At 38.9% G+C, this 27379-nt stretch overlaps 2 protein-coding genes across 2 annotated transcripts; one reads left to right on the forward strand and one right to left on the reverse strand.

Moving 5' to 3' along the window:
• Positions 1-4310: 4310 nt before the first annotated feature.
• LOC148097326 (uncharacterized) lies at positions 4311-11593 on the reverse strand. The gene is made up of 2 exons (XM_087832199.1): positions 11458-11593; positions 4311-6544 (listed from the first exon to the last, which is right to left on the reverse strand). The coding sequence occupies exon 2, from the start codon at positions 6418-6420 to the stop codon at positions 4753-4755; it is 1668 nt and encodes a 555-aa protein (XP_087688325.1). The 5' UTR covers positions 6421-6544; positions 11458-11593; the 3' UTR covers positions 4311-4752.
• Positions 11594-14217: 2624 nt separating this feature from the next.
• On the forward strand, positions 14218-26492 carry LOC102776344 (uncharacterized). The gene is made up of 4 exons (XM_087832568.1): positions 14218-14327; positions 16363-16482; positions 19178-19285; positions 22161-26492. The coding sequence occupies exons 2-4, from the start codon at positions 16422-16424 to the stop codon at positions 25868-25870; spliced, it is 3879 nt and encodes a 1292-aa protein (XP_087688694.1). The 5' UTR covers positions 14218-14327; positions 16363-16421; the 3' UTR covers positions 25871-26492.
• The last annotated feature ends 887 nt before the right edge of the window (positions 26493-27379 follow it).

The raw sequence follows: 27379 nt of genomic DNA on the forward strand, positions 1-27379 counted from the left end.
GAAGAGAAAGCAGAGACAACAGAACAGGTGCTTACTGTGTTGAAATCTCTCCATGATTTGCAACAAGAGAACAAGAAACTGGAAGGACAAATACATCTTCTGAACACAGCCAAAGAGAAACTGGAGCATGCGCATGCGAAGCTAGCACTACCTTTTAATGCTCTCCCCACCTCTTCTGAACTACTAAGAGACACACTGCCACCACCCACACCTTCATCACTAGCGAACCCATTACAACAGCTATACCCTTGGGTCACGCAGGCGCCATCTGCTCCGCCCCCTCCTTACGCCTTCCCTGTTATGTCTCTAGCAGGAGGAGAGCTCAGAGGGCCACAAGGACAAAAGGGCACAGTAATTGGGGGATTTGCAGATGTTGTACGCATCACCCCTGAAGCAGTAGGTCAGCCACTCACTGTTCAGCCCAGGGCGTTACAGCCCATGGGTGTGGGAGGAACAACAGGAGCCGCAGCTAAGGCTGGAGGCTCAACTTCATCTCCCAAGTTCATAGATTTCATGGAGTTGGACCCACTAAAAACACATGGGGGAACTGGAGCTGAGGACCACCCGAGTGTGAACTCAGCTGCCAGCCGTGAGGGGCCAAAAAAGGGAACCTCTTATACCCCCTCAACAGGTGATATGGCCTCACCAGCGGACGAGGTCCGGAGGCTAGAGTTTACCCCTTTACCAAACCCAGGTAGAAAAGAGCAGCCTAAGCCAATAAAGATATCTGGAACAGAGAAGGGCCAGTGGCAAGGAGAGGTTTATGGAGAAGTCCATGCTGACAAAGAGGCTTTGGCAGACATCCTGCAAGGAGTAATGAAAGTAGAAGAGAGAGTACAAAAAGAAAACTTGGCTATTTTGGATGAAGAAGACGAGATGTTGGAAGAGAATGAGCCTGACTGTGTGGAAGGTCGTGAAGTTCGACCTGACACCAAAGTTGGGGGAATGAAACTGCGTTCACAGAAAACTGTGCCTCGGATGGACAAACCAAAACAAAAGATGGTCAGGACAAGACCATACCTGGGCGAGAAAAATGGCAGTCCGTGTTCAAAAAATATGATCAGCTGAAGAAGAAAAGGAAGTGCACTTCAAGAATAGCTTAGACAACCTAGAATGGGAGATGCCCCTAATGTGTGGAGCAAAGCAGGAACCAGTCTATCGCTCCTACAAAATAAGAGATTTGGAGGCGCTGGTTAAACAGCTCCTACCCATAACAGAGGGAGGAGCAGCTTGGTTAAGGAAGTTAAGGACCTTAACAGAAGGGGAGGAGTAAGCTATCGGCGATTTTCGCGCTGTGGAGGAAATTGCTAACACCACGACTCTTCCAAATGACGTGCCATATAACAGAGTAGAAGACAAGCTAGCTGACGCAGTTCGTGAAAAATACATGACTCCAAATTTAGGTTCCATACCAAAAATAACCTGGGATCCAAAATACACTCCCAGAGAATTTCCAGAGAGAGCTAAGCAACAATGGCTGTCACAAACTGGCATACATCCAGGCCAGGAAGGAGAGCACCGAGCTTGGTTTCGTGGACACATCTTCTCATTTAGTGTTTTTTCTTTATTTTCATGACTATTTACATTGTAGATTTTCACCGAAGGCATCAAAACTATCAATGGAATAATGTAGTAAACAAAAAATATTTTATATTTTAGTTTCTTCAAACTAGCCACCCTTTGGCATTCTCACATTGAGCTTCATGAGGTGGTCATCTGAAATGGTTTTGGTAAATGGCCTGTATTTGTATAACGCTTTACTTAGTCCCTAAGGACCCTAAGACTTTACACTACATCCAGTCACACACACACACACACACACACACACACCAGTGTGTGTGATGGCAGCTACATTGTAGCCACAGCCACCCTGGGGCGCACTGACAGAGGCAAGGCTGCCGGACACTGGCGCCACTGGGCCCTCTGACCACCACCAGTAGGCAACGGGAGGCAACGGGTGAAGTGTCTTGCCCAAGGACACAACGACTGAGACTGTCCAAGCCGGAGCTCGAACCGGCAACCTTCTGATTACAAGACAAACTCCCAACTCTTGAGCCACGATCGCCCCAAAGGAAAAACATTAAATGAGATTACTTGTAGATGCACACACACTTTGATCTCAGCTGTGTGTGGTGATAAATCACACACACACACACACACACAAACACACACACACACAGATTTGCAGTATTCAAATTATTCAAATTTGAGGAAAATGCAAACTATCTGTGCAGAAACTGCAAAATGGGCAGCAGGAAACAGGTTTCAAGTACGAACTCAACCCTGAGGTTTAGCTGGATATCAAAACATAGTAAGTAACTTCACATGTTCACACCTTTAATTTGCCATCTTAAAATATACATACCTGAAACAGACTAATAATTCATTTCCATGATACTGGCAGGTTAAAGTAAAAACAAAAAAAGCTAGAGAGATGGAGATGAGTTAAAACAAACCTCTGCTGGCTGTTTGTAATCCTCCAGTTGAACCCAAACGCTGCTGTGTCTTGCTGATGTTGACTTCTGTTTGAAAGTGTATGAAAAACAGAAAAAACAAAGTGAAATTAGAAAAGCAAATAAACCTTAATATTTGCTTAATTTTTAACTTGTCGATGGTTTTGTTGTGAAGCTAAAATCTTGAAGAATCTGTAAATACACCAACTTCATTCATCGTCTGTCAAATTTGATATAAATAACTTGACCTTTTAGTTCTACACAAAACACTGCCAACACCATCGAGAATACAATGATTAGATTAAAAATGACAAAGAGACACCAATATTTGGATACGTAGTACAAATAATATTATAAATATTAAATGTTTTCATAAATTAAATGAACATATCTAAATGAAACAAACATAACACAAAAGACACACACACACTCCTCGTGCCTATGGTACGACAGCTTTTCTCCGTGCCCCTGGTACACTGCGTAGAAGCACTTTGCCACCCACCCACACACACACACACACACACACACACACATATATATATATATATACATATAAACAAATAAAGAGCTCAGTGAACATGAACTTACTGTGAAGTGTACCTTTTATCAGAAAGAAAGATTTTTCTTTTCACTTTACTTTCAGGTTTCTTTAATGTGGCAAACAGGCACGCCCCCCCCCCCCCCCCCCACCCCCCACCCCCATACAGGCTTAGCCATGCTGCAGCAAAATATAAAGGAAGTTAGCTGTAGATGACATGAAGTAGTTTTCAAACTAAACTAATAATAATGAAAGATGTTGAAAGTTAAAAATGAATTATTCTAATTTACAAGTTGTTATGCATTCGTCTCCCATTTTCGTACATTTTGAAAAATAAAATTTGACTGATTTTTTCTTTTTCTCCTCTCTCTCTCTTTGTGTGTGTGTTTGTGTGTTTTTTTGCCCTGGGTACAGGAAGAAGAACATATGGTGGAAGTGAACAGGACAGGACTGTGTAAACAAGTATGAATTCTCAGAAGTCCTCCACACCCTCATTTACAGCAAAGCTGAAAGTGAAAGAAGAGCTGCTGCAGGACAATTGCGCCTGATGCCAACATGAGCTTCAGATGAACACAAAGGGTCTTCATGACCAACACTCACATGTGAAATTTAGACAAATATAATGCCAAATAAAACTGGAGTAAACTCATTTATTCCAGAATGTATACACTAAATGATGTTTTCTATAGGCCCAAGAACAGCACAAGATCTGTTTCTAAATTGTATCATAAATACTGCTCACATCAATGCACTTACAGTAGCCGCAGTAAAACCAAGAGAAAAATAATTCAAGTTTATATTCAATGGACCAAAATGTAGGTTGGTTTCATGTTGATCTATGACTTCATCTAGTACTTACCAGGTGAGGTAAATGAGGTAAATACAATCTCATATGAGTAACATGACCTTTTAAAGAACTGAGCCGAAATGCAGAAGTAGTGTTTCAGGAAAAAGGTATATATGACTTCCTTAGACAGCATTATGACTTTTCTGTATGACTTTGAACAAAAAGAATTTGGTGCACAAGTTTGATTCATTTTGGCTTTTTCTAATTTCTTAACATTTGATTTGCTGTAAAATGACAATCATAACTTTCAGCAGTGATTAGGTGAAGACCCAGTAGGTGATGATTACTTGTAACATTGATTAAATTCAATACAGTAGTTGAAGGAGTGAATTTTTAATATGGGTGGACAGATGACAGATGTCTTACCATGTCAAAAACCTATTGATCCTTCAGATGGATGAGCTAACAACACAAACATCACAACAATACAAACGTAGTTATACTTTGACATTTATTGGTGCATCCATCATTCACCACAACAGATGTGAACACTATCATAGACAAAAACATAATGAAGCTCAAAAAATGATTTTATATATTAGTAACATTTACATTTGCACAAATGTGACTTTGCACTATATTTATCGTTTTTATCCCAAATTTACTTTGAAGAGTTAAGGTTAGAAAATTAATTATTACAATTTAGTTCAATGTAAACAAAACAGATTAAGAAATGATATTGAAATAAACACAAAGCTGAGAGTAGCGCGTGTCAAGCAGACTGTGGAGAAGAGCAAAACAAATTCAACCAGAAAATAAAAAATCATTTTTGTCATTGTGCTGTGTTTACATCTTAAATTACTTGCAGTAGTGCAGCCAAGTGGTGAAGCACGCACTTACATTGCAAAACAAGTTCAAACTGAACTGTGGTGAAGTCGTTCTCTGACTCTGGACGAGTTGCCTTGTTGACTCGACTAAGGATTGACATCAAGTGATTCTTGATGACGCAGGAGTTTCTTGCCTTGCTCTATTTTAGCCATTGTCTCTGCTTTTTCCTTCATGGACATCAGAGACTGAACTCGTTGCTTCCAGCCTGGTTTGCCCTCAGATTTCTCTCCTTCAATAAGCATGTCGATGTACTCTGGAGTAGACAGAGGGTTTGCCTTCAGTGCTATCTCTTTAAGTCTGTTCAGACACTTGGAAGATCTCTCCATCAGTTTCACCACCTCAGCCTGCAAACAGTCGTACTCAGCATTCAGTTTGTCAACCAGTGCTTGAACAGTCATCTTCTCTCCTTTGGCTTCCCGATACTTTTCTTCCAGCTCCTTTATTGTTCTTTTTTCTTTAACATCTTCATAGCCCCATTTGTACTTCTGGTTAAAGTGTACATTCCAAATACATTTCCCTGGGCACACTCTACAGTATCCATCTGATCCCATTGCTGAACAGCTCCTTTTATCTGCATCATTTGCATAGCCACAAGGATAATGGCAGGTGGCATGACACTGCTGACAGTTGGTGATGTAGTTTCCAGAGCCAGAAATGTCCTCCTGAACAGGCTTTTTGACAGTAACTTCAAACTCAAAGTTCTCATTTCTGCCGATCTCTGCTTCATATTCTTTAAGTTTTTCCCTCGTCTCTTTTATCTCCTCAAGCTTGGCTAACCCAAGTTTCACCTGCTCCTGCAGATTCTCAACTGAAATCTCGAGCTGCTTTCTTTCTCTGAGGACTTCCTTTGTCAGTGTCAAGCTTTTGGTTTCTATTTTATTCAGAGCAGCAAAAAACCTCTTCATACTTTTTGTCCCCATCTCCCAAAACATCTGATCAAAGCCACCTTCATCATCATCATCATCACTCATGCTTTCTGCTACAGCTGATTTGTTGTTTGCAAACAGCGCTGAGTTATTGAACTTGAAGTGAACCGGCAGCCCGTCTTTTGTTTTAGGACATGGGACTCCTGCAGCATTGATCGCCTCTAGAACTGGAGGTCGCTGACCGTCTGCAAATGTCACCACAATGCTGATGTTTTCTGCCACATCTTTGCCAAAGATTGAGAGCACTGAATCAAACACATATTTTTGTGTTGGTGTGAGTCGTGCTAAAGCAGCCTGAGCTACAAAACACACAGCATCGATTTCACTGACACCATGTGGGGAAGTGAAGAGATTACGTAGCTGCTCTGTGATCTCTCTGTCTCTTTCTATGCCTCTTGTATCTCCAAAGCCTGGAGTGTCCACAATGGTCAGAGAGAACGGGATTTGAAATCCCTCCTGGTGGTTGATTTTGTACACAGTGACTTCAGAGGTCTGACTGTGAGCTTGTGATGTTGACTGAGTTTCATTCACTAACTTAAAGCGATATGGATCCTCCCATTTAACACCTAAAATGTAATTGATCATCCCGTTGATGAGAGTTGTCTTCCCAGCACCGGTTGCTCCAAGAACCATTATGGTGCGATTAGGTTTACTGGACTCTTCTCCAAAACTAAAACTCTTGCATCCATCGACATTGAATTTATCATTTTTTAGGGGAATGACATAAACCGGGAGATGTCCCAAATGTGATTCCAGCAGTTTGCTGATCTTTTTAACAGCATCTGAAAGCTTTATGGGGCTTTTTTCTCCCATTAAGCGGCTGAACATTCTCGTTTTGTTTTATATTAATTACTAAATTTACTATGAAGACGTTGCTCTTTCATTGATCTTTCTCGCTCTGTGCAGTCAGCATCAATATCTTCTGCTCTGGAGGTGTTGTTCAGGCCCAAATCTGAAGAAATATGAAATGTACAAAATATAAATACACAGAATTAGAGTCATCAAGTTTAAATAGGCATGATCTGTGCTTAACAATGACTGTGTATCTTAAGTGAGGGAAGACATTATATCGATATTGAGGGAATGGCATTCTGCTCTATCGCTGTACTCATGGAGATGTCGAAGAAAAAAAAAACGATTTATTTGTTTTATGTAGAATTGTCGCCTTAGGTCCTTAAATTAGCTTAAAATGGCTAAACTACACAAAAACCACCACATTTTATTCTGAGCCCAAAAATTATCCCCATTGAAAATAAAATGTTTGATCCCACATTTATTATGACATCAACTCATGCATTCCTTTATGTTAAGATTTTAGTTTGGACTACTCACTTTCAGTTTTAAATTTATATATTATTCTTTAATGTGGTGACTTTTACCATTCAAAGCATGCAGTAAAATTTTACTTTTTTCTGTTTTCTGCAAGGGTGCTTTGCTAATGAAAAGATAAGTTTGGGCCATTATTGCTGTTAGATAATGGAGTGTGTGTATACTCGTGTGTGGGTTGTTAGATTTGTATTGTTTATTGTCATTTATGCTTAGTGTCCTGATTCGTAATTTGAGGTGGAGACATACGACTGGAGGTCCATAGTGCGTCAAAACGATGATTTTATTAAAACACATATATATATATATGGGAGACCGAGCACGATCTCAAACAGCATCGATCTTCTTCGAACAATACATGGGGTGTTATATATATACGAAAATATGAGTAAAACTTATGAGTTTTACGAAAATAAAACTCATAAGTGATAATAAACCATAAGTGATGCAACAGTAATAATAATGATTATGAATAGTAACAGTAAAATAATTTTCCATCTCCACATTAGAAATATTTAACCATATATGCTTAGAGGTGGATAATCGATTGTGTAGTGATAGGATGTGTGATTCTTAATAGTCTGCAAAGACTTTGTGTGCATTCCAGAGTGTTCTGGCATTCACACCCACATCCTGGGAGCATGGGAGAGGTCGTACCTTCTCTTATTGTTTTATGGTAGGATAAACGTAGCTATGTCAGTTTTAGGCTAAGAGCCTTTTGTTTAGATGGACCGCTAGACTCCTGGCACCAGCTTTGGGGAGTCTTCACAGGGTCACATCTTGACCCCACACACACACACACGCACACACATACTTACACAACGCGCAGGCAAGGTACTCTTTGTTTGTATGTAGACGTCATATGTTAATGAACCTATGTATATTCATGCAACCTCAATAAAAGAGCAGAAACTCTGCACCCAAGTTTCAAGTTACAAGTACAAATGTTGACCCTACTTTCCATCCTTTCATCTGATTGGCCAATGTCATGTCAATCACAAATTTAACTATCCAATCAGAGAACAGATGGGTTTGGCTATTGAAGGGGTGCTTTATGGAGCTTCAGGTCCTTGAAGGGAATAAATGCCCTTTTACATGACAGCCCAGCATTTTCCTTCATCACCAGGAAGGAAAACAGTCTGTGGTCGTCCGAGTTTGGTGATTTTTGTGTCACAGGTTTACGTGCTTAATACAGGGACCTCCAGAGCCTTTTCAACAGCGCTGCGGACCTGGGAAGGGGGGAGGGGGGGGGGGGGGCAGTGTTCACTAGTGGGGATAGTTAGAAAGCTTTCTTCGTTATGAATTAGCGATACATGTTTTTATTGAACATTTGAAGATAAAAAAAACAAACTCTTGTAGAGGACATAAAGTCCGAGATAGAAGCGACAAGGAGCAGGTGCATCTAGTACAGGTAGAGCTGCTGCAAAGACCCACAGAGTTCGGCAGCCAGCGCAACTAATTCTGGATCCTTGGCTTTTAGTTAGCAGTTAGCATTAGCAGCACATGCTACATCCGATGTGAAAGGACCTTTATGCTGCGCACTGTGACTCACAGCCATGGTCCCGGGTCAGCCCTGACTTTGTGTTAAACTAATCCTAAAGTAATAATGGTGTTTCTAACGACTGATATACCACAACTTTATCCTTTCAACAGCTGCTGAAAGTTAGGGGATCTAACTTCTATTTGAAAATTTATATAGAGATCATACAGCTTCAAACTGTATCACCCTTCAAGGACCTGCAGTTCAAAAAAGCGCCACTCCAGCAGCCAAACCCATCTGTTAAATTAGTGATTGACATGACATTGACCAATCAGCTGAAAGGAAGAAAAATAGGGTCAGAATTCGTACTTGTAACTTGAAACTTGAAACTTGAAACTTGAGTGCAGAGTTTCACACGTATTTTTTGGTCCACACACAAATTCTTTTTACACATACAAATACTGATTTACAAAATATTTATGACCACAATTTGAGCCCATAGTTACCCACCAGCTCGATAGCTAGTCGGGGGGATAACAGCGAACTCCTGGCACATCGTTTTCAGATCTCCGCGGTCTTTTTCTACTCAGGTTAAACATGACATATAGGTCACTTAGATAACTTAAAAATGTTATTGTTTGGCTTTTTTCAGTGTTTTATTTGTTCGTAAGTAAATCGCTTTGGCTGAGATTAAGGCTGAATAAACGTCAAAGAGAACACACTATTGTTACCTGGCTGGGACGATAAAACCAGATCAGTTGTGATATTGCTTCCTGGGGTCCTTGAATGGCATATGTACTTGGCTGTGATGACAAGTTGAAGGTGAGGCTGGAGCAGGTGTGGCCTATCAGAAAAAATGCAATATCAGGTATTACCAGAGCTAGTGATTGGTAAAGGCTGTCATCTCTATTTACTCAAAAAGTTTTTTAAAAAACAGTTTTTATAGCAATGATAATTAGCACCATGTGCTAGACCCAACATAGAGATCTAGTTGGACAGACGTTTGAGGCCAGCCCAGTCTCTGGTGAGGCCGAGGGCAGAGTTACAGTCTCTGAATGGGACGCACCAACGAGGAATCAAAGACACTTTCTTGTAAAAGAGTGGCTCATTAACAAAAAACACAGCGGCCAGCTTAGAAACACAAACTTCAGGAGCAGACTTGCTGACTTCAAAGGAGGCAAAGGAGAGAGCCAGGTCCCTGGCTTGTAGTTCCTCTTTAACATCAGTGCTGATCACAACAGAGGTCTCAGGAAACTGGAGTAATAAAAGAGTTCCTCTATTAAAGTAGATATGCTGTTAAGTCCAATGTACAATGAGCTCTCCAAGCCGGGAGACTGACAGACCTTAGGCATCCTACTCAAATCCTCTCAAACAAACTAGAGTCTGCTGGGTCCATGGTGGTTATGTCTTTCTGTCAAGGCAGCCCGTGTAGCAGGCACCGATTTGCAGGAGTCAGATTAGACTGATTGCATTGGCTAATTGTGCAGCTCCTCGGCCAAAGGAGGAAAAATCATTTTCTGTCCAGTGAACCACCTGTCACCTGACTCAAACAGGCTCTCCTCCACACTGTTCTTATTTTTAAAGTGCTCTCCAAACAAACATTATTATTAACATATTTTCCTGTTTGAGTGCAGCTAGCCAAACAGCGCATACCTACTTACTGCTAAAGAGTAATGATGTGTGATACCACTGATTTCGACGTATTTTACGTCCACATGTGACTCCGTTTACGCTCAGCCATTGTTGTGAGTGCGCACGCCAGCTGCGACACATTTATACAGCCATATATCGCATATGACTATGAAAGGCGGAAGAGGAAGTAGTTCCTTCCAATTTAAATGATAAAGGAGATTTTAATGATATAGTTTCTTTCCACTGCGTTCCTGTAAATGAAAAACTACAAATTTACCCCAAAGTACTAAAATATCGATATTTTAATTGAGAATCGATTCTAGAACATAAATTACTGGTATCGGAAGAATCGATATTTCAACATCAATCCGCACACCACTACTAAAGAGACATGAAAGTAAAAGTGGACAGTCTATCGTTTCTTTCTTAACATAAAATGTATTGTTTCAGCCAGGAGCAGCATGTAAGTGATCCCCTTAGACTGATTTTTAGTTTTAATGTCCAAATTTTCCTCTGATTCTGTCACTAGCCTTTATATGTGTAGCATTTCATGTCCCCATTAATGTTATCGTTATTGGTGACACTATGATTATTATTATTATTATTATTATTATTATTATTATTATTATTATTATTATTATTGATTGTATCATTATTATTAATTCGATCTTTAATTTGATCTGCATATATATGTGTGTGTGTGTGTGTGTGTATTTATATGTGGAAAGGAAAGAAATGTGTAAACATGAATATGCTGTAATAGAACTAAAGTATCCACTTATAACCACGAGTGTCTTGTAATGTCTGTTTAAAACATGGTACATAGTCATTTGTATTGTAATTTAACCTGAAACCTCTGAATGTAACACTTTTATAAGCAGATTTTCCACATGCAGATCAGTGAAGTTCCTGCCTCTGTAACATTAAAACTGTACAGAAACAAGCAGCACTGGCATTGTTTTCATTTTGAATATTTAATGTTTAAACTTTTACGTGAGTAGTACATTTCTAAACAAACTTTACTTCATGCTGGTGCATTATGTCATAAGCTAACATCATCAGTTGTCACCTTTCAGTCTCTGTCCTGTCTGAAAAACCCATCAGATTCATTTATCATTAGGATTCCTTTTAGTTTTGATTATCACAAGATTACAGAACACAAAATGGAGTGAAAATAAAATATTTATTACATTAAATTGTAACAAAAAATCGTATAAGTTATAAAGCTTGTAATTACTGTAGCACGCAATGTTAAAAGAAAATATATCCAAACAATACAAACTTTACATAAACCTTTGTTGATCTTAACCTCCACTGGCACGTGGTGCTCAGGCACCCCTTACTATATAATTAGCCCCTTTTTCAGTTTATACAACTCAATAACAGATAAACAGTAAAATAACCACTCAGTTTATTTGTCAACTTACCACTTAGTATGCCTCTGACCAGTAAGGGAGAGCAAGTCTGCTTTACTCTGTGGCTCCTCTTGGGCTTTTATGCAGGGTGCTCATTTCATGTAGTGTGAAAAACGTGTTGTTTGGATACACTCCAGCAGCACTACATCGAAACCTGAAAGAGGTCCACTGTCACATGTTTAACTATTGCCAATCCAAGTTATCAGTTATTGGCAAGCTAGTGATAACAGTAGCTATAGAGAGTGCAGAGTAGACAATTGTTGGAGGAGAACTTTGGAACTTTTTTCAAGTTGTCATGATTGACAAAATGTGTAATTTGACACATTTTCTCAAATCACAAAATGTTACAGTTCATGTTTAAAAGCAGCTGTCGAGAGAACCTGAAGTTTTCAGGGAAGTTTTCAGGACACATTTCTATCTTTGTTTGTGCTGGAGAGGAAAGTGAAACATATGAGTTAAAAGACTGACTTTGTGCAGACTCTTCAGCGATGACTGAATTGCAACTGATCATGCTGAAAGCGATTTATTAGATTTTTATACTTAAGAAAGAGAAAAGTAATCACATTTAGAGGTACATGGAGTTTAGAGTTCCTTTTTATACTTATTAATTTAAAATAATAATTTTGTCAATAAGATAATTTTTAAAATGTATATTTAACATTTGTACATGTACAATTCAAAATCTTCAAATTTGAAACACACTAGATTGGCAGGGACTTTTGTGACACGCGTCAAGTCAGCGTTCGAGCTCGTCATGCCCAAATCAGCACAGAGAATCACGAAATTCTCTAATTCATTCAAATTAGTCTGGAAGGACAGATGTCGTGATCCTGGCTGACTCGACAGCCAGTCTGTGGTTATTTTGTGCCATAATGTCTCTGGAGACTTCGCATTCAGTAATTGATTTGATAATTGAGAGACAAGCTCACATCTATTAAATACTTTCTTTTCTAAATCAGTGTTACAAAAATATTGTCATGTGTCGACCAGATTCAAACGTAGAAACTGAGTTGTGCAAGTAAAGTGATTTTATTTACAGTGAAGGTGAGTTGTGCTATTTATAAAATCTTCTAGTTATTCACAGTTCAAGAGTCTCTTATTTACAAGGTCCAACAAGGGAGGAGATTCCAAGGTTTTCTAGAGATTCAACGTTTCCAGAAAATGAATTCTTTGTGGTCAGTGTGTTGTACGTTTGTGTACTTGGGGGGGTTGACAGCAATATTAGTGTTTATGAGGGTTTCTTTTCTTTGCCCCTTTTGTTTGAGACAATGATTTGTCTGCTAAACAACAACAAGAACACCAACACCCCAATATTATCAGTATGTGCAACTCACTTTGTATAATTATTAATACTACTACTATTACTATTTTAATTTTTTTTGCTCTGTTCTTATTCTTCCCAATTAGGACAGTAGTTATTACATGGAAGACAAACCAAAAGATTTAAAAAAGGAAACAACACCATCCCACTGCCACATCACCTCATGCACACTTATTTGATACAGATATGATGCACACATATGATACAGGGAGACCAAACTGAGAAGTATGAACAGACCAGGTTTTACAATTTAGTGATTTATTTATTTTTTTTGTAACAACAAGAAAGTAAGAAAAGAGAAATAGGAAAAAATCCATGAATGAAAATATAAAACAAGGTAAGTTCATCGAAAAAGTTTCTGGACCAGCTCTTTTCTAATAAGTTGTCTGAATCAGGACTGAACTCCTCCCAAGGATAAGAAAGACGAAGACAATGAGAGATCCAGCATTCGAAGAAGCATTTGTCCTCCTGGCTGTGGGTGGTGCGCTCACTTGATGGTGGCTCTCTCTGTGGCAGAGTATCACTTCCTGTTCCTGTTAAAATACAGTGGGGTTTTTTGTGGCGCTTATCTGAGTAGCCAATCTAATTAAGAACTTTATATATAATGTCTTATTTCACAGTGTAATCTTCACTTGCTTTATCCAAAGCACACTCTCTGTTAAATATAGTCACTGTATTCACTCACTGTGTCTTTAGGGATTCACCAGCTTAGCTCCCCAGCAGTGGAGAGTAGACGTTATCACAGTAGATGTCTTTCAGAAAGCGCTGTAACTAAGTTTAAGAATATAATCCAGCCACTGTTATCATCGTCAATGCCCTGTACCAACACAGAGCAGAGCAGCTATCTGAACGCTACCCCAACAGAGGTCGATTATCTTGTTAATAATTTTACCTCCTCACTACGTACGACTCTGGATACTGTAGCTCCTGTGAAAACTAAGGTCTCTAATCAGAAGTACCTGACCCCGTGGTATAATTCTCAAACACGTAGCCTAAAGCAGATGACTCGTTTCCAATGTAGATTAAAAATGTTTTAATATACATTGTTTTATGGAAAACAAGTGATATATCCTCAATTAATCATGATCAGTGAGTAGTACATAACACCACTGCACGAAATATTGATTGAAACAGTTAGTAATTGAGTTAATAATGAAATATAAATAATGTTTATTTCCCTGAGAAATGAACATAACGGTATGGTTAAATGTCAAAGCTTAGATAAGGCTGTGACACTCTACACTGACTATTGAATTTCAACTTGATTTCCTCACTTGGAGAGTCATTAGTCATTTGTTATTGGCAAGTTGATAATCAGAGTAGACATTGGACCTGCTGTTGGAGGAGCACTTTGGTCTTTTTTGTTTGTTTTCATTTGTTTTGAAATGTGACAAGAATTTTCAATTGAAACATATAAATAAGACAAAAAGACATAAATGACAGTTGGTTTTTCAGTCAGACTCCCTTTGTCGAGTCTGTTTCTCCTCTAAAAATGGGAACATTTCACTGGGCAAACAGTTTCCACAGTTGGTTATACACTAGTTCTTTTTTTCTACGTATGGTAAGTGGGGGTAGTTTGACTCTGATCCACAGTCAGTGTGTAATTTGCAGCAGGTTGCTGTAGCGTCTGCCAGCAGGTGGGCAGCAGCATCAGTTAAACCCAACTAAAACCACATATGCACTGCTGTAGATGCAGCAGCTGCAAGATTTTAAGCACATTTAAGAATGAATACAAGTTTAAATGTGTGCTCAAGGATGTTATTACTCAATCAAACTCCAGTGACAAAATAATTGTATTTCACAAAACAGTTTACTGCTGCTTTGAGGAGGTTGTGCTGTTCTCCTGTCTTTATGACTTATGTTGGGTCTAAACACACAAACCAGAGGCCAGAAACCAACTACTAACTTTAATAAAATAATCATAATAATAATAAAATCACTGTTTTTGTTGATGCACTTTGGTGCCTTGAAAAGACCAAATTGTTCTCAGCATACAAAGTTTTTGTAAAAGCCATCAAACTTTGTTATCTGTTCACACGTAAAATTGTAATATTAAGTTAATGTATACCTACAAACAGTGAGTTGTTATTATTCCTTATTGGATTATGTGTCTCACTCTCAGGAAAAAAGCTTTACATGCAGTGAGAGTTATGAGTAAAAGCTCGTAAAAACATATAAAGGACTTATTTACACTGTCCATAGACTATGTATAAAACCATGGATATGCTGACTTTTGTTAATCATAATTAAATTTACTATGTAAATGATTAAAATATTGTAAAAGGATGTTGAAAGGTAATGTTAATGTTGCTCATGCACAGGTTTTGTGTTACATGTTTAAGAACCAGGGTTCACTGACAAGCTGTGGCGTTCTAAGCCTATTTAAACAAATCACAGGGAGAAGTTTACATACAACTGCACAAATAATGACTAAATGTTAGACTGACTTTCCCACTGTTTCAGGTACACTCCACCAGTATTGCACTTAAACCTGAAAGTGTCATAAATGTCTGTTTTGCAGGCCAAATGAACTCAAAACAACTTTAAAAATATAAAAATAATTGTAAAATATTTTAATTTAAAAATAATGACAGTGCTGAAAGCAGGGATTGAAATACTAGAAGTAGTTTTGAATTTCAAATTCAGTTTTATTTTTACAGCACCTAATCACTACAACAGTTTTCTCAGGGTACTTTATATTGTAAGGTAAAGGTCGCACAACAAAGCAACGAAAAGAGAAAAAAAACAATCACATGACCCCTTTGAGCAAGCGCTTTGGTGACAGTGGGAAGGAAAAAATCCCTTTTAACAGGAAGAAACCTCCAGCAGAACCAGGCTCAGGCAACTGGGGGGGGGGGGGGGGGGGGGGTTAGGGGAGGAAGACTGGACGACCTTTTTGTGTTTTTGTAGGAGAAAACACAACAAGGGAGCACAAAACTGTGAGCGAAGAAAAAACTGTAGAGGAAGCATCCGGGAGGATGAACTTAACTGAGAAGTAAGGCGAGGGATGTCAGTCTAAATAGAAAGCACAAGAGACAAAATACTAATACGATGAAGCAGGAAGTCACAAAATATGGGAACAGAAAAGTGGACTCGACACAGAGAACAAGAGGACAGCAAAACAAACTCAGGAAACGAACTGTAATTACAAAAAGTTTACATTTTCAAGAACAAACTAAGCAGAAAGATGGAAAAGTGAAAAAAAAATCAACTATAAGCAAACTAAGAAACAAAATGAAGATATTTACCAACAACAGAACTTAAGAGTAAAAACCACAAAACCCTCGTTAGAAGACCGTCAGCTTTGACAGAAAATGAAAAACTGCTTCATTTTCCTCCGTCATGTTTATAACAATCGTAAAAATAAATCTTGTTTTCGCAGTTGTCATATGGCACATTGAACCTGTGGAGAAATAATTGATCAGCATAAATGTTCAATAATGTAAACCTTTGTTTGTTAGTTAGAGAATCCACTCCCCAAACCATGTTGTTTTCCAGAAAGTTACAAATTCACATTTTAGTTTTGTCTGAGCATCTTCAGTTTGCAGATAATGCTCATAAAGTTTAAATATATTATTGTTTTTCTTTTTGTACAGTCAGCAAGTCATGTGATTTTCTGTCCTGCCACCTGATTAAAGATCTGGGGGCGGTCCCTATGAAAGAGGATATAGTGTGTGAAACTGCAGCCTTCCCTAGGACACTCAAACATTCCTGCTGTAAGTACGCTGATGCTCTCTCCGTCTTTTTAATGTTCTCCTGTACACACTGCTGTGGATCTTTGCTAAATTCTGTCATCATTTAAGTCATTTCACAAAGGTCACAGGGCAAAGGTGAATGCTGTGTGTAACCTGGTGCTTTGGTTCTTACTTAAACATTGGTTTTGATGAAGGTAAGGACTAAATCTAAAAAAGAAATGTGCACGAGAGCTTTATATCAAAATTATTTTTTTAAAGCTAAAGTGTATCTTAAGTTATTCATTTATTTTACATTTTACATTTTAAAGCACAACTTGCTTTTAAATCTGTTTTTGTTTGTTATACAGACGTTATCTATGGTGCAGTATTCAAAAGATTCTCCATCTTCTTTATGCCAAGCTAATTATTTATTCATTAATGAAACCAAATGTTTTTGTGGGAGACTGAACCACACCATGACTGTAGTGTGTTCATCACGTGCACTAGCTGTGCTGTGAGTTCTGCCACTTTTACTCTGTCACAAATAATTATACGTAGGATGAACTGAGCACAGTTGGAACAGAGGGACATCTAACTCACATGTGCAACAAACGTGAACTCTCATTTTGGTCCTGCACATGCACATTAGTATCATCTCTGATCATTAGAACTTTGAAGTAGGTGAGCATTTCAAATCTTAAGATATTGGTTTATTTTTGTGTTCACCACTAACAGCTTTTGTGCTGGATCAGCGTGAGTCATTGTGATCTTCACTCTAAAGACTAAAGACTGACGTATGTCATGAAATGGTGTCGTTTAAAGAAATCAGCCAGTCAAGAGAAATGTTTTGGAGGATCAGCGGGGAACAGTCTGATATTCAGACAAATGGTTGAACATTACTGGTTAAGAGTAATGCTTATAAAAATGTACAAATCTAACTAAAACATAATTTACTGTTTATTATATGTGATGACTGATATTCTGGTGTCAGCTGTAGAAAAAATAAACTACTTTTGGATATTATGGATTTTTTTGTAGTTTAGACTAAGGAAACATTGCATAAAATATGTCGTATTTTCACTCACTAGCTTTTTCTGGGACAATGGAAAAAGTAAAAAGTGTACTCTACATTAGTAATTATGAAAATGATTTTTAATATTTCTGACCTGACTGACAAGAACTGCAATTCCTATGCAAATTGCTTCTCTTCTTTGATCAAATATGTCAGAAAATACATGAACGTAACTAAGTTACCGATGTTTAATGTAACCTTTACAATAATTACATTTAGGAACATGATGTGTTTGAGTTTACGGACTGAGGTTTATCAGAAAATAAACCTTATATAAGTTACATAAATAACTATAAACATATTTTACAGCAGAGGCAACATTATTCTAGCCCAGCACTGGGTCTCTTTTATTTACAGTAACCAAATCAATCAGAATCACAATACTTATCAATATCAAATGATGAGAATAGGAAGTTGAACACAGCGTAGAGAATCTGGTCATTTTTAAAAAATAAAATGACTAAAAGACTCAATGCTTCACCTCTAAAACGCTCAAACGTTTCATTTGGATGGCCCTGGTATTTTGCATACTGTCTCAAAAATAGCATATATTAACCCTTTTTTTGTTACTTTGTTACTATACTTAAGTAGAATTTTTGTTATTTTTTCTGACAACTTCTTACTTTTACTCCCTATTTACTCCTAACTTTTTCAAAACAAGCCCATTAATTTAAGCCTAAACAGTAACACATGAATGTGTTCCTGTGAATGTGTATTAATCACCAGGAGATGTTGCATAAAAAGAAATGAAAGACCCCAAATCGTGTGCTGTATTGGGTTGTTAGTAGGGGGTGTTAAAGTAGGCTGGTGTTTTTGTTTAATTTATCTTTTTGGCACAACACAAGAACAACTGCAAGCTTAAGTTACTTCTGCATAGCTACCCCTACTGAAGACGACAGGCAGTGACGCCTTGTCGCTGTGGCAGGTAATTTGAAGTGCAGCGTTTCTATCAGTTCAACAAACATCAGCAAACACACAAACTGTTTGTGTGCCGTTTGTGTCACAGTGTTGCTCAAGGTCAAGCTGCTGTATTTCACAGGGAGAGAAAAGAAAACTCACTTCAGTCAGAGATGGAGAAAAATAAGAAAGACATGACAGGTGAGGAAGAAGAGAGCTTAGATTTAAAGATAAGGACTGCTCAGCGGTGTTTGATAAACTGGACATGTAAAGCTTACAAGTCCTTATGTGTTTAAATCAGATGTTGGGTCTGTACAAGTTACATTATGTTTTTTCATATTACATATATGCATTTCATATAACAAACTGGGGCAGACTAACTGTGTTATTTAAAGGTTACATGAAAATCCTCTGCAGGTTAGTGCAGGATAAACAGGTTAGGTTGCTACAATGTGTGACTGGTGCACAGTGGCTGTGGTTTCATGGTCAGAGTTCGGTTACATCAACTGTAGCAGAGATTCATATGATTTTTAGCTGATGGTTTTATTTTTTAGAAATAAAATGTAGACTGAAATAAAGTTTGTATTTCTATCTACTAATATTATTTTATTATGACAATAATATAGCACATGGTTCAGTTGGCTTTGTATAAAAATAGGTGGTAGAAATGTTCTTTAAGGAGCTACTTTTACTTTCTTACTTTGAGTACATTTCAGAGCCTGTACTTGAGTAAAGAAGTTGAAGCAGTACTTTGTATTATCTGCTCAGATACAGAGATGGATGCTGAAGCTAGCAGAACGATGGAGGTCGCGACGCTCGGCCGGCCCTTCAGCCTCGGGATGCTGTATGACTGCCGCCAGGATTTAGTCATACCTGGTAAGGATTCATGCGTAGTAATTCAATATACAGTGGTATGCAAAAGTAAATTAATTAACTTTTAATTAATTAATTTGTTGGTTAAGTTGGTTGTTTGGATCAGCAATTCCATGTAAATATATCATATAGCAGATGAACACAATGATATTTGAGAAATGAAATGAAGTTTATTGGATTTACAGAAAGTGTGCAATAATTGTTTAAACAAAATCAGGCAGGTGCATAAATTTGGTCACCCCAACAGAAAAATTATATCAATATTTAGTAGATCCTCCTCTTGCAGAAATAACAGCCTCTAAACGCTTCCTATAGCTTCCAGTGAGAGTGTGGATTGTGGTTGAAGGTATTTTGGATCTTTCGTCTTTACAAAACATCTCCAGTTCAGTCAGGTTTGATGGTTTCCGAGCATGGACAGCCCGCTTTAAGTCACACGATAGATTTTCAATAATATTCAGGTCTGGACTGAGATGGCCGTTCCAGGACGTTGTACTTGTTCCTCTGCATGAATGCCTTAGTGGATTTTGAGCAGTGTTTCGGGTCGTTGTCTTGTTGAAATATCCAGCCTCGGCGCAAAATCAACTATGTCACTGATTCTTGAACATTGTTGTCAAGAATCTGCTGATACTGACTGGAATCGATGCGACCCTCAGTTTTAACAAGGTTCCCAGTCGCTGCACTGGCCACACAGCCCCACAGCATGATGGAACCACCACCACATTTTACTGTGTTTCTCTTGGAATGCTGTGTTCTGTTTCCGCCATACATAACACCCCTTGTTATGCCCAAATAGCTCAATTTTAGTTTTATCAGTCCACAGCACCTTATTCCAAAATGAAGCTGGCTTGTCCAAATGTGCTTTAGCAAAACTCAAACGACTCTGTTTGTGGCATGTGTGCAGAAAAGGCTTCTTCTGCATCACTCTCCCATACAGCATCTCCTTGTGCAAAGTGTGCTGAATAGTTGAACGATGCACAGTGACACCATCTGCAACAAGATGATGTTCTAGGTCTTTGTAGCTGTTCTCACCATCCTTCGCCTCTGCTTATCTAAGATTTTTCTTGAGCTGCCACTTTGGGCCTTAACTAGAACTGTGCTGTGGTCTTCCATTTCCTCAATATGTTCCTCACAGTGGAAACTGACAGCTGAAATCTCTGAGACAGATTTTTGTATCCTCCCCTAAACCATAATGTTGAACAACCTTTGTTTTCAGGTCATTTGAGAGTTGTTTTTTTGAGGTTCCCATGCTGCCACTCTTCAAAGATGCAAAGAGGAAAAAAACTTGCAATTGGCCACTTTAAACACCGTTTCCAATGATTGGATTCACCTGTGTATGTAGTTCAAGGGTCAATGAGTTTACCAATCAAATTTTGTTTACCAATAATTAGTGCTAAAGGTAAACAAATCAATAAATGACAAGGGTGCCCAAATTTATGCATCTTCCTAATATTTTAAGTTTTGCTTATAGTTTAAGTAACTATTGCACACTTTCTGTAAATCCTATAAACTTAATTTCACTTGTCAAATATCATTGTGTTCATCTGCTATATGATATATTTACATGAAATTGCTGATCCAAACAACCAATGATTTATGAAGAAAAATCATGAAAATTATCAAGGGTTCCCAAACTTACCACAGTACATGAACTAAAATCCACAATCGACATCCCATCATCAATTCTGAATAGAAATAAATATTGTTCTTGACATAAACACATTTGTTTTAATAAAAAGAAAACAATGTTACAAAATACAGTAAATGTGAAAACTGTTGAGTGCACCACTGTGGTTCAGTGGTTAGCACTGTAGCCTCAGGCTACTTGGTTTGAAATCAGGCCGGGCCCTTTTTGAGTGGAGGCATGCATGTCAGGTTGACTGGTGATTCTAATTTGGCCCCATGTGTAAATGGGAGCATGAATGGTTGTCTGTCCCTATGTGTTGGTCCTCCAGCACAGTGTACTATGACAGATAAGACATATAACACTGAACTGATAAGTAGAACTGGAAAATGGATGTATAGAGGGAGGGATGTGAAAATTGTTCAATGTGGAAAAAAATTAGACTAATGCCAGCTGTCTGTGAACAATATGCTGTGTTTACCAGACTTGGAGACACCCAAAGTGTCATAAGCATGTGTCACGCAACTTACAAAAGTAAAGATTTTACACTTTAACAAATACTTAAAACTAAGGATATTTCCTGTACTGTTATTATTTTAGCTAGCTTTACAAGTTCAGTTTTCTTTTTAAATGCCTTTTTTTTTTTTTAGATCACTGAAGTTTATCTTCACGACTTGTCTTTGTTCAATTTTAGTTAAATATATTAACTTTAGTGCACAGATGCTCATTTTAAGCCACCATCTGCATTCCAGTGGCAAGAGGTGCTATTTAGTGAAGTTTAGTTGCTTTTAAAGGTAGACTTTTGAAAATATCATTTTTAATGTTCTCACACATGTAATTTGTTTTGCTGAGCTTGAAAACAACTTTCTTATTACTAAAAATAAAGAGGCAATCCATCTGGTTAAAGCTACAAAGAAAATATCCAGTATTCTGAAGCTCCACAATGAAAAACACAAAAGCATCGATGTTCTTGCCATTTTTCATTGTTTCCATCCATCCGTTCGCTTCTGCTTATCCTCTTCAGGGTCGCGGGGGGTGCTGGAGCCTATCCCAGCTGTCACAGGGCGAGAGGCGGGGTACACCCTGGACAGGTCGCCAGGCTGTCGCAGGGCTAACACACAGAGACAGACAACCATTCGCGCTCACATTCACTCCCGCATTCACACCTATGGGCAATTTGGATTAATCAATTAACCTATTCCCACAGTGTGTTTCTATCCAAAATAAAAAAATATTTTAACTTGTATTTTTTAACAGGAATGACACTGTGGGACTGTAATGACCTGGAAAAAGATAGACGAGAACAAGAACAACCTAACACTGAATGTGAAATAGTTGCATCTGAATCAATTGAGGACAAATCTTCAGCATTAAATGTTGAAGCATCCCTGAAGGCAAGTTTCTTGGGAGGACTGGTTGAGGTTGGAGGATCAGCCAAATACCTCAATGATCACAAGACATCCAAATACCAGGCCAGAGTGACACTGAACTACAAAACTACAACAAAGTTCCAGGAACTGTCAATGAATCACCTTGGAAGAGGCAACGTAAAACATCCCTATGTTTTTGAGCAAGGAATAGCAACACATGTAGTCACAGGTATCCTTTATGGGGCTCAAGCTTTCTTTGTGTTTGACCGTGAGGTTTCTAAAGAGGAAACTCATCAAGACATCCAGGGCAACTTGAAGGTGATGATCAAGAAGATCCCCTTGCTTTCCATAGAGGGTGAAGGGTCCCTGAAAATGGAAGATAAGGACAAAAAAAGTGTTGAGAAATTCTCCTGCAGATTCTATGGAGACTTTTTCCTTCAGAAACCTCCAACAACATTTCAGGAAGCTGTAGAAGTCTACAAAAGCCTTCCAACATTACTAGGAACCAATGGCGAAAAGGCCGTACCAATGAAGGTCTGGCTGTTACCTTTGACCAGTTTAGATTCTTGTGCTGCTAAACTCGTCCGTCAGATAAGTATAAGACTAGTTCAGGAATCACAGAGCGTCCTGGAGGACTTCAGTGAACTGGAAATGAGGTGTAACGATGCACTGAGAACTTCCACTGTCCAACAGTTCCCACAGATTAGCAAAAAACTGAAAAGTTTTAAAGAAATGTGTTCAGAGTTCAAGCTGGGATTTCAGCAAATGTTAGCGAAGAGACTACCATCAATCAGAGGAGGAGGAGAAGAGGAGGCTGAACTCGCTGAGATCCTGAAGAAGAGACATTCTTCACCTTTCAACAGCAAAAACCTGACTGAGTGGATGGACTGTAAAGAGAGAGAAATCAGTATCTTAAAGTCTTTCACCAACATGATGAAAAACACCAAGACTGTCCCATCTCAGAATAATCTACATAAAGAACTTCTCAGTGCAGAGCATGGCCTGTGTTTTGTTTTCACCTCACTGGGGAAGGATGAACCATACCTCTCAGCTTTATCAGACTACCTGAAAGAAACAACCAAAACAGACGTTCACGTTTATCATACTTACAATGTAGAGAAGGAACAATGGTACCTTTCAAAAGAAGTAGCAGATGATATGAGGAAGAAAGCAAAACTCTTCAGTGATTTTGCAGAGGCCAACAAGGAAAACAAGAACATTAAGTTCCTGACAGTGGGGTTAACTAATGAGACTCAGAAAAGTTCCAGCATCTACCTTTATGAAGGTGGATTTGCTGTCAGTGAGAACTTTGAGCCTCCTTCAAAGCCTGAAACTGTGACTGTAGCTGACATAAACCACAACAGTGTGACACTGAAGATTTCTCCACCCAGATTTGGAGCAGAGAACATCACCTCCTACTCTGTTGAGTACTGTGTCAGTGGAGAGGATGGATGGCAGCAGAAGACAGAAGCAAAGGCTGAAGAAGTCACAGTGAGAGATCTGAAGCCAAACACAGAGTATGTGTTCAGATGCAGAGCAGTGACCTCAGCAGGTGTCGGACCAGCTAATGTAATCAGTGATGCCATTAAAACTTTACCATGCGGCCCTCCTGGAAAACCTCAAGCTCAGCCATATTCAAGTGAGATATCAGTTAGCTGGGAGAAGCCTGTTGAGCTTGGACAGGATGTCCAGATATTGAGTTACATAGTGGAATACGCAAAAACAGATAGCAGCTCAACAATAAATGACCTCGAGTGGAATGAAGTAATTTCAGGAGGTGAGAAGGCCATCATTTCAGGGCTTCAGTCAGAGACACAATATGCAGTCAGGGTCAGATGTGACTGTGGTGTAGATGGAAGAAGCAAGGAAAGCATCATTGTTAATGTCTGCACAACAAAGCGTGAATTTGCACGTCTGGCTGAGTACCTAAAACATATCAGCAAGAAAACAAACTCAAAGCTGCCCTCAGTTTACAAACTGCCCCTGGAAGAAAACGATATGGACATAGATGGATGTCGGAGGTATATGTTTGGCAAAGAAAGCATGAGGCAGAATCGTACAATAATGCTTCTTGGAGCAACAGGATCAGGAAAGTCTACTCTCATCAATGGAATGATCAACTACATTGTTGGTGTAGAGTGGAACGACGGTTTCAGATTTAAGTTAGTTGATGAGGATCCAACAAGTTCACAAGCTCACAGTCAGACATCTGAAGTCACTGTGTATGAAATCCACCACCAGGAAGGCTTTAAAATCCCGTTCTCCGTGACCATTGTGGACACTCCAGGTTTTGGAGATACAAGAGGAGTAGCAAGAGACAAGGAGATCACAGAGCAAATCCACAGGCTTTTCACCTCTCCTAATGGAGTCAGTGAGATTGATGCAGTGTGTTTTGTTACTCAGGCCTCTCTTGCACGACTAACAGCAACACAGAGATATGTGTTTGACTCGGTGCTCTCCATTTTTGGCAAAGATGTTGCAGAGAACATTGAAATGCTGGTGACTTTTGCTGATGGCAAAGAACCACCAGTTCTTGAGGCAATAACCGTTTCTGCAGTCCCGTGTCCAAAAACTGAGTTAGGGCTTCCGGTTCACTTCAAGTTCAATAACTCAGCATTATTTGCAGACAACAGATGCAACAGAGACTGTGAAGTGGATTTTGATGAAGATGATGCCAGCTTTGATGAAATGTTTTGGAAGATGGGAGCCAAGAGTATGGAGAAGTTCTTCACTGCTTTGGGTAAAATGGAAACCAAAAGCTTGCTAATGACCAAAGAAGTCTTAAAGGAGCGCAAACAGCTTGAAACAGCCATTGAAGGTTTGCAACCACAAGTTAGAACTGGATTAGCAAAGCTTGAAGAAATTAGGACAACCAAAGAAAAGATCAAAGAGTATGAAGCAGTCATAACTTCAAATGAAAACTTTGAGATTGAGGTGGATGTTATTAAACCAGTCAAAAAACCAATCACAGAGAAAGGAGCATTCATCACCAACTGCCAGAAATGTTCAATAACATGTCACTACCCATGTGCAATAGCACAAGATAGTGAGAAACGTGGCTGTGCATCAATGGATATGAACGGCATGTGCACTGTCTGTCCTGGAAAATGCATTTGGAGTGTGCATTTCAATCAGAAATACAGCTGGGAGTATGTTCAAGTAAAAGAGAAGCAGACAGTGCAAGAGCTGAAACGCAAGTATGAAACAGCTAATAAAGAAAAGATGACTGTTCAGGAACTGATTGAGAGGCAGGAAGAAGAGATTGTTCACCTTCAGGACATGATGGTGTCCCTCATGGATCAGTCAGCTCAGTGTATAACTCGACTGCAAGAGATCAGCCTGAGGCCAAACCCTCTGACAACCCCAGAGTACATTGACATGATGATTGAGGGAGAAAGATCAGAGGTCAAAGAGGGTTACCAGGCTCGAATCAAATCTTTGGAGGCAATGAAGGAGAGGGCAAATCTTATCTCCAAGGTAACGCGACGAGACAAACTTGCAAAAACGGAGGAGGAATTATCTGAAGAAAGAAAGGAGAAGACGGAAAAGCAAGGCTTTGTTAAGAAAGTTCTAAATTTCTTTGGATATTCAGGTTAATATTACGAAGGTCTACAGATATGTCAGCAGCATTAAGAGGACATTAAATGATTTAAAAGAAAACTCCTGGATTAAATAAATATGTTACAATTGAAGCTTTTTTCCAAGTCAAACTAAAGTTATCATGATGTCAGGACTTAAAATTCCATTTTCAGAGTGTGAAAAGACTTTCATTGTAATTTTTCCACAGCTACTTAATAGATCAAAAGCCAAACTAATGTGAATGCCATGTCATATCTAAAACATTTAGTAGTCTCTGACAGGTGTAGCATTGGTTCTAGACAGATCCTTAAAGGCTGAACCTAAGTAACATTTCCTGCTCCTTGTAGTAATAAAACTTATAGTACTTAACACACTGAATCTTTAGAATCACATGTCATTAGGATGATTTGTTCTTAATTTTATATCATTCAGTAGTTTGGATTGATGCAGAATTTACTTGTGAAATATGTTGTCACTTTTTAAATTATAACAGATTTTTTGTGATTTATATATTCAATGTGAATCAGAAATATTTCTACAAATGCTGAATTAAAATCCCATTTAAATTTGATTATTAAAACGGGTGAGCTCAAATGTTATGATTAAGATGTGATAATAAATTATCCTGCTGGATATGTGCTGCTGTATTTTGTCTCAAGTTGTTTTTAATTTCTAATCTTTTATATCTGTAAATTACATTTCTACACTTCTACACTACAGTTCAAAAAAGTGCCCCTTCGACAGCCAAACGCATCCGTTCTCTGATTGGATTGTTACATTTGTGATTGACATGACATTGACCAATCAGATTAAAGGAAGAAAAATAGGGTTGCAGGGGGTTTTTTTTGGCTAAGTCCACACACAAATCTTTTTTACACACACACAAATTCTTTTTACACATACAAATTCAACCTATTATTATCAACCTGTCCTTGGCCCACGCTGTGGTACCGGCCTGCTTCAAATCCACCTCCATCGTCCCGATACCCAAAAACTCCAACCCATCTTGCCTCAATGACTACCGCCCAGTAGCACTCACCCCCATCATCACTAAGTGCTTAGAGCAGCTGGTCCTAGCACACTTCAAATCCTGTCTCCCCCCCACCCTGGACCCCCACCAATTCGCATACCGCCAGAACAGGAGCACAGAGGATGCAGTCTCCATCGCACTGCACTCTGTCCTCTCACACCTGGACAACAACAACACATACGCCAGAATGCTGTTTATAGACTTCAGTTCAGCATTCAATACAATCCACCCCTCACAACTCATCAGAAAACTGACAGACCTGGGCATCAGTCCCCTCATCTGCAAATGGTTACTGGACTTCCTGACCAACCGCCCCCAACATGTCCGGCTGGATAACCACTGCTCATCTACAATCACAATGAACACCGGTGTACCACAAGGCTGTGTGATGAGCCCCTTCCTCTACTCCCTCTTCACCCACGACTGCAGACCTGCTGATGGTTCCAACACCATCATTAAGTTTGCAGATGACACCACGGTGATTGGCCTCATCAGTG

Source organism: Neolamprologus brichardi, chromosome 18 (assembly GCF_056152115.1).
Source record: "Neolamprologus brichardi isolate AB-2024 chromosome 18, ASM5615211v1, whole genome shotgun sequence".
Classification (NCBI taxonomy): Eukaryota; Metazoa; Chordata; class Actinopteri; order Cichliformes; family Cichlidae; genus Neolamprologus; species Neolamprologus brichardi.

What these genes read in the sequence shown, in the direction of transcription:
- LOC102776344 (XM_087832568.1), top strand. Translation starts at nt 16,422, where the DNA reads ATGAAAGAGGATATAGTGTGTGAAACTGCAGCCTTCCCTAGGACACTC. An exon ending in GACACTCAAACATTCCTGCT is followed by an intron (nt 16,483 to 19,177) that starts GTAAGTACGCTG and finishes TTATCTGCTCAG; the next exon opens with ATACAGAGATGGATGCTGAA. An exon ending in CCAGGATTTAGTCATACCTG is followed by an intron (nt 19,286 to 22,160) that starts GTAAGGATTCAT and finishes ATTTTTTAACAG; the next exon opens with GAATGACACTGTGGGACTGT.
- LOC148097326 (XM_087832199.1), bottom strand. Translation starts at nt 6,420, where the DNA reads ATGTTCAGCCGCTTAATGGGAGAAAAAAGCCCCATAAAGCTTTCAGAT.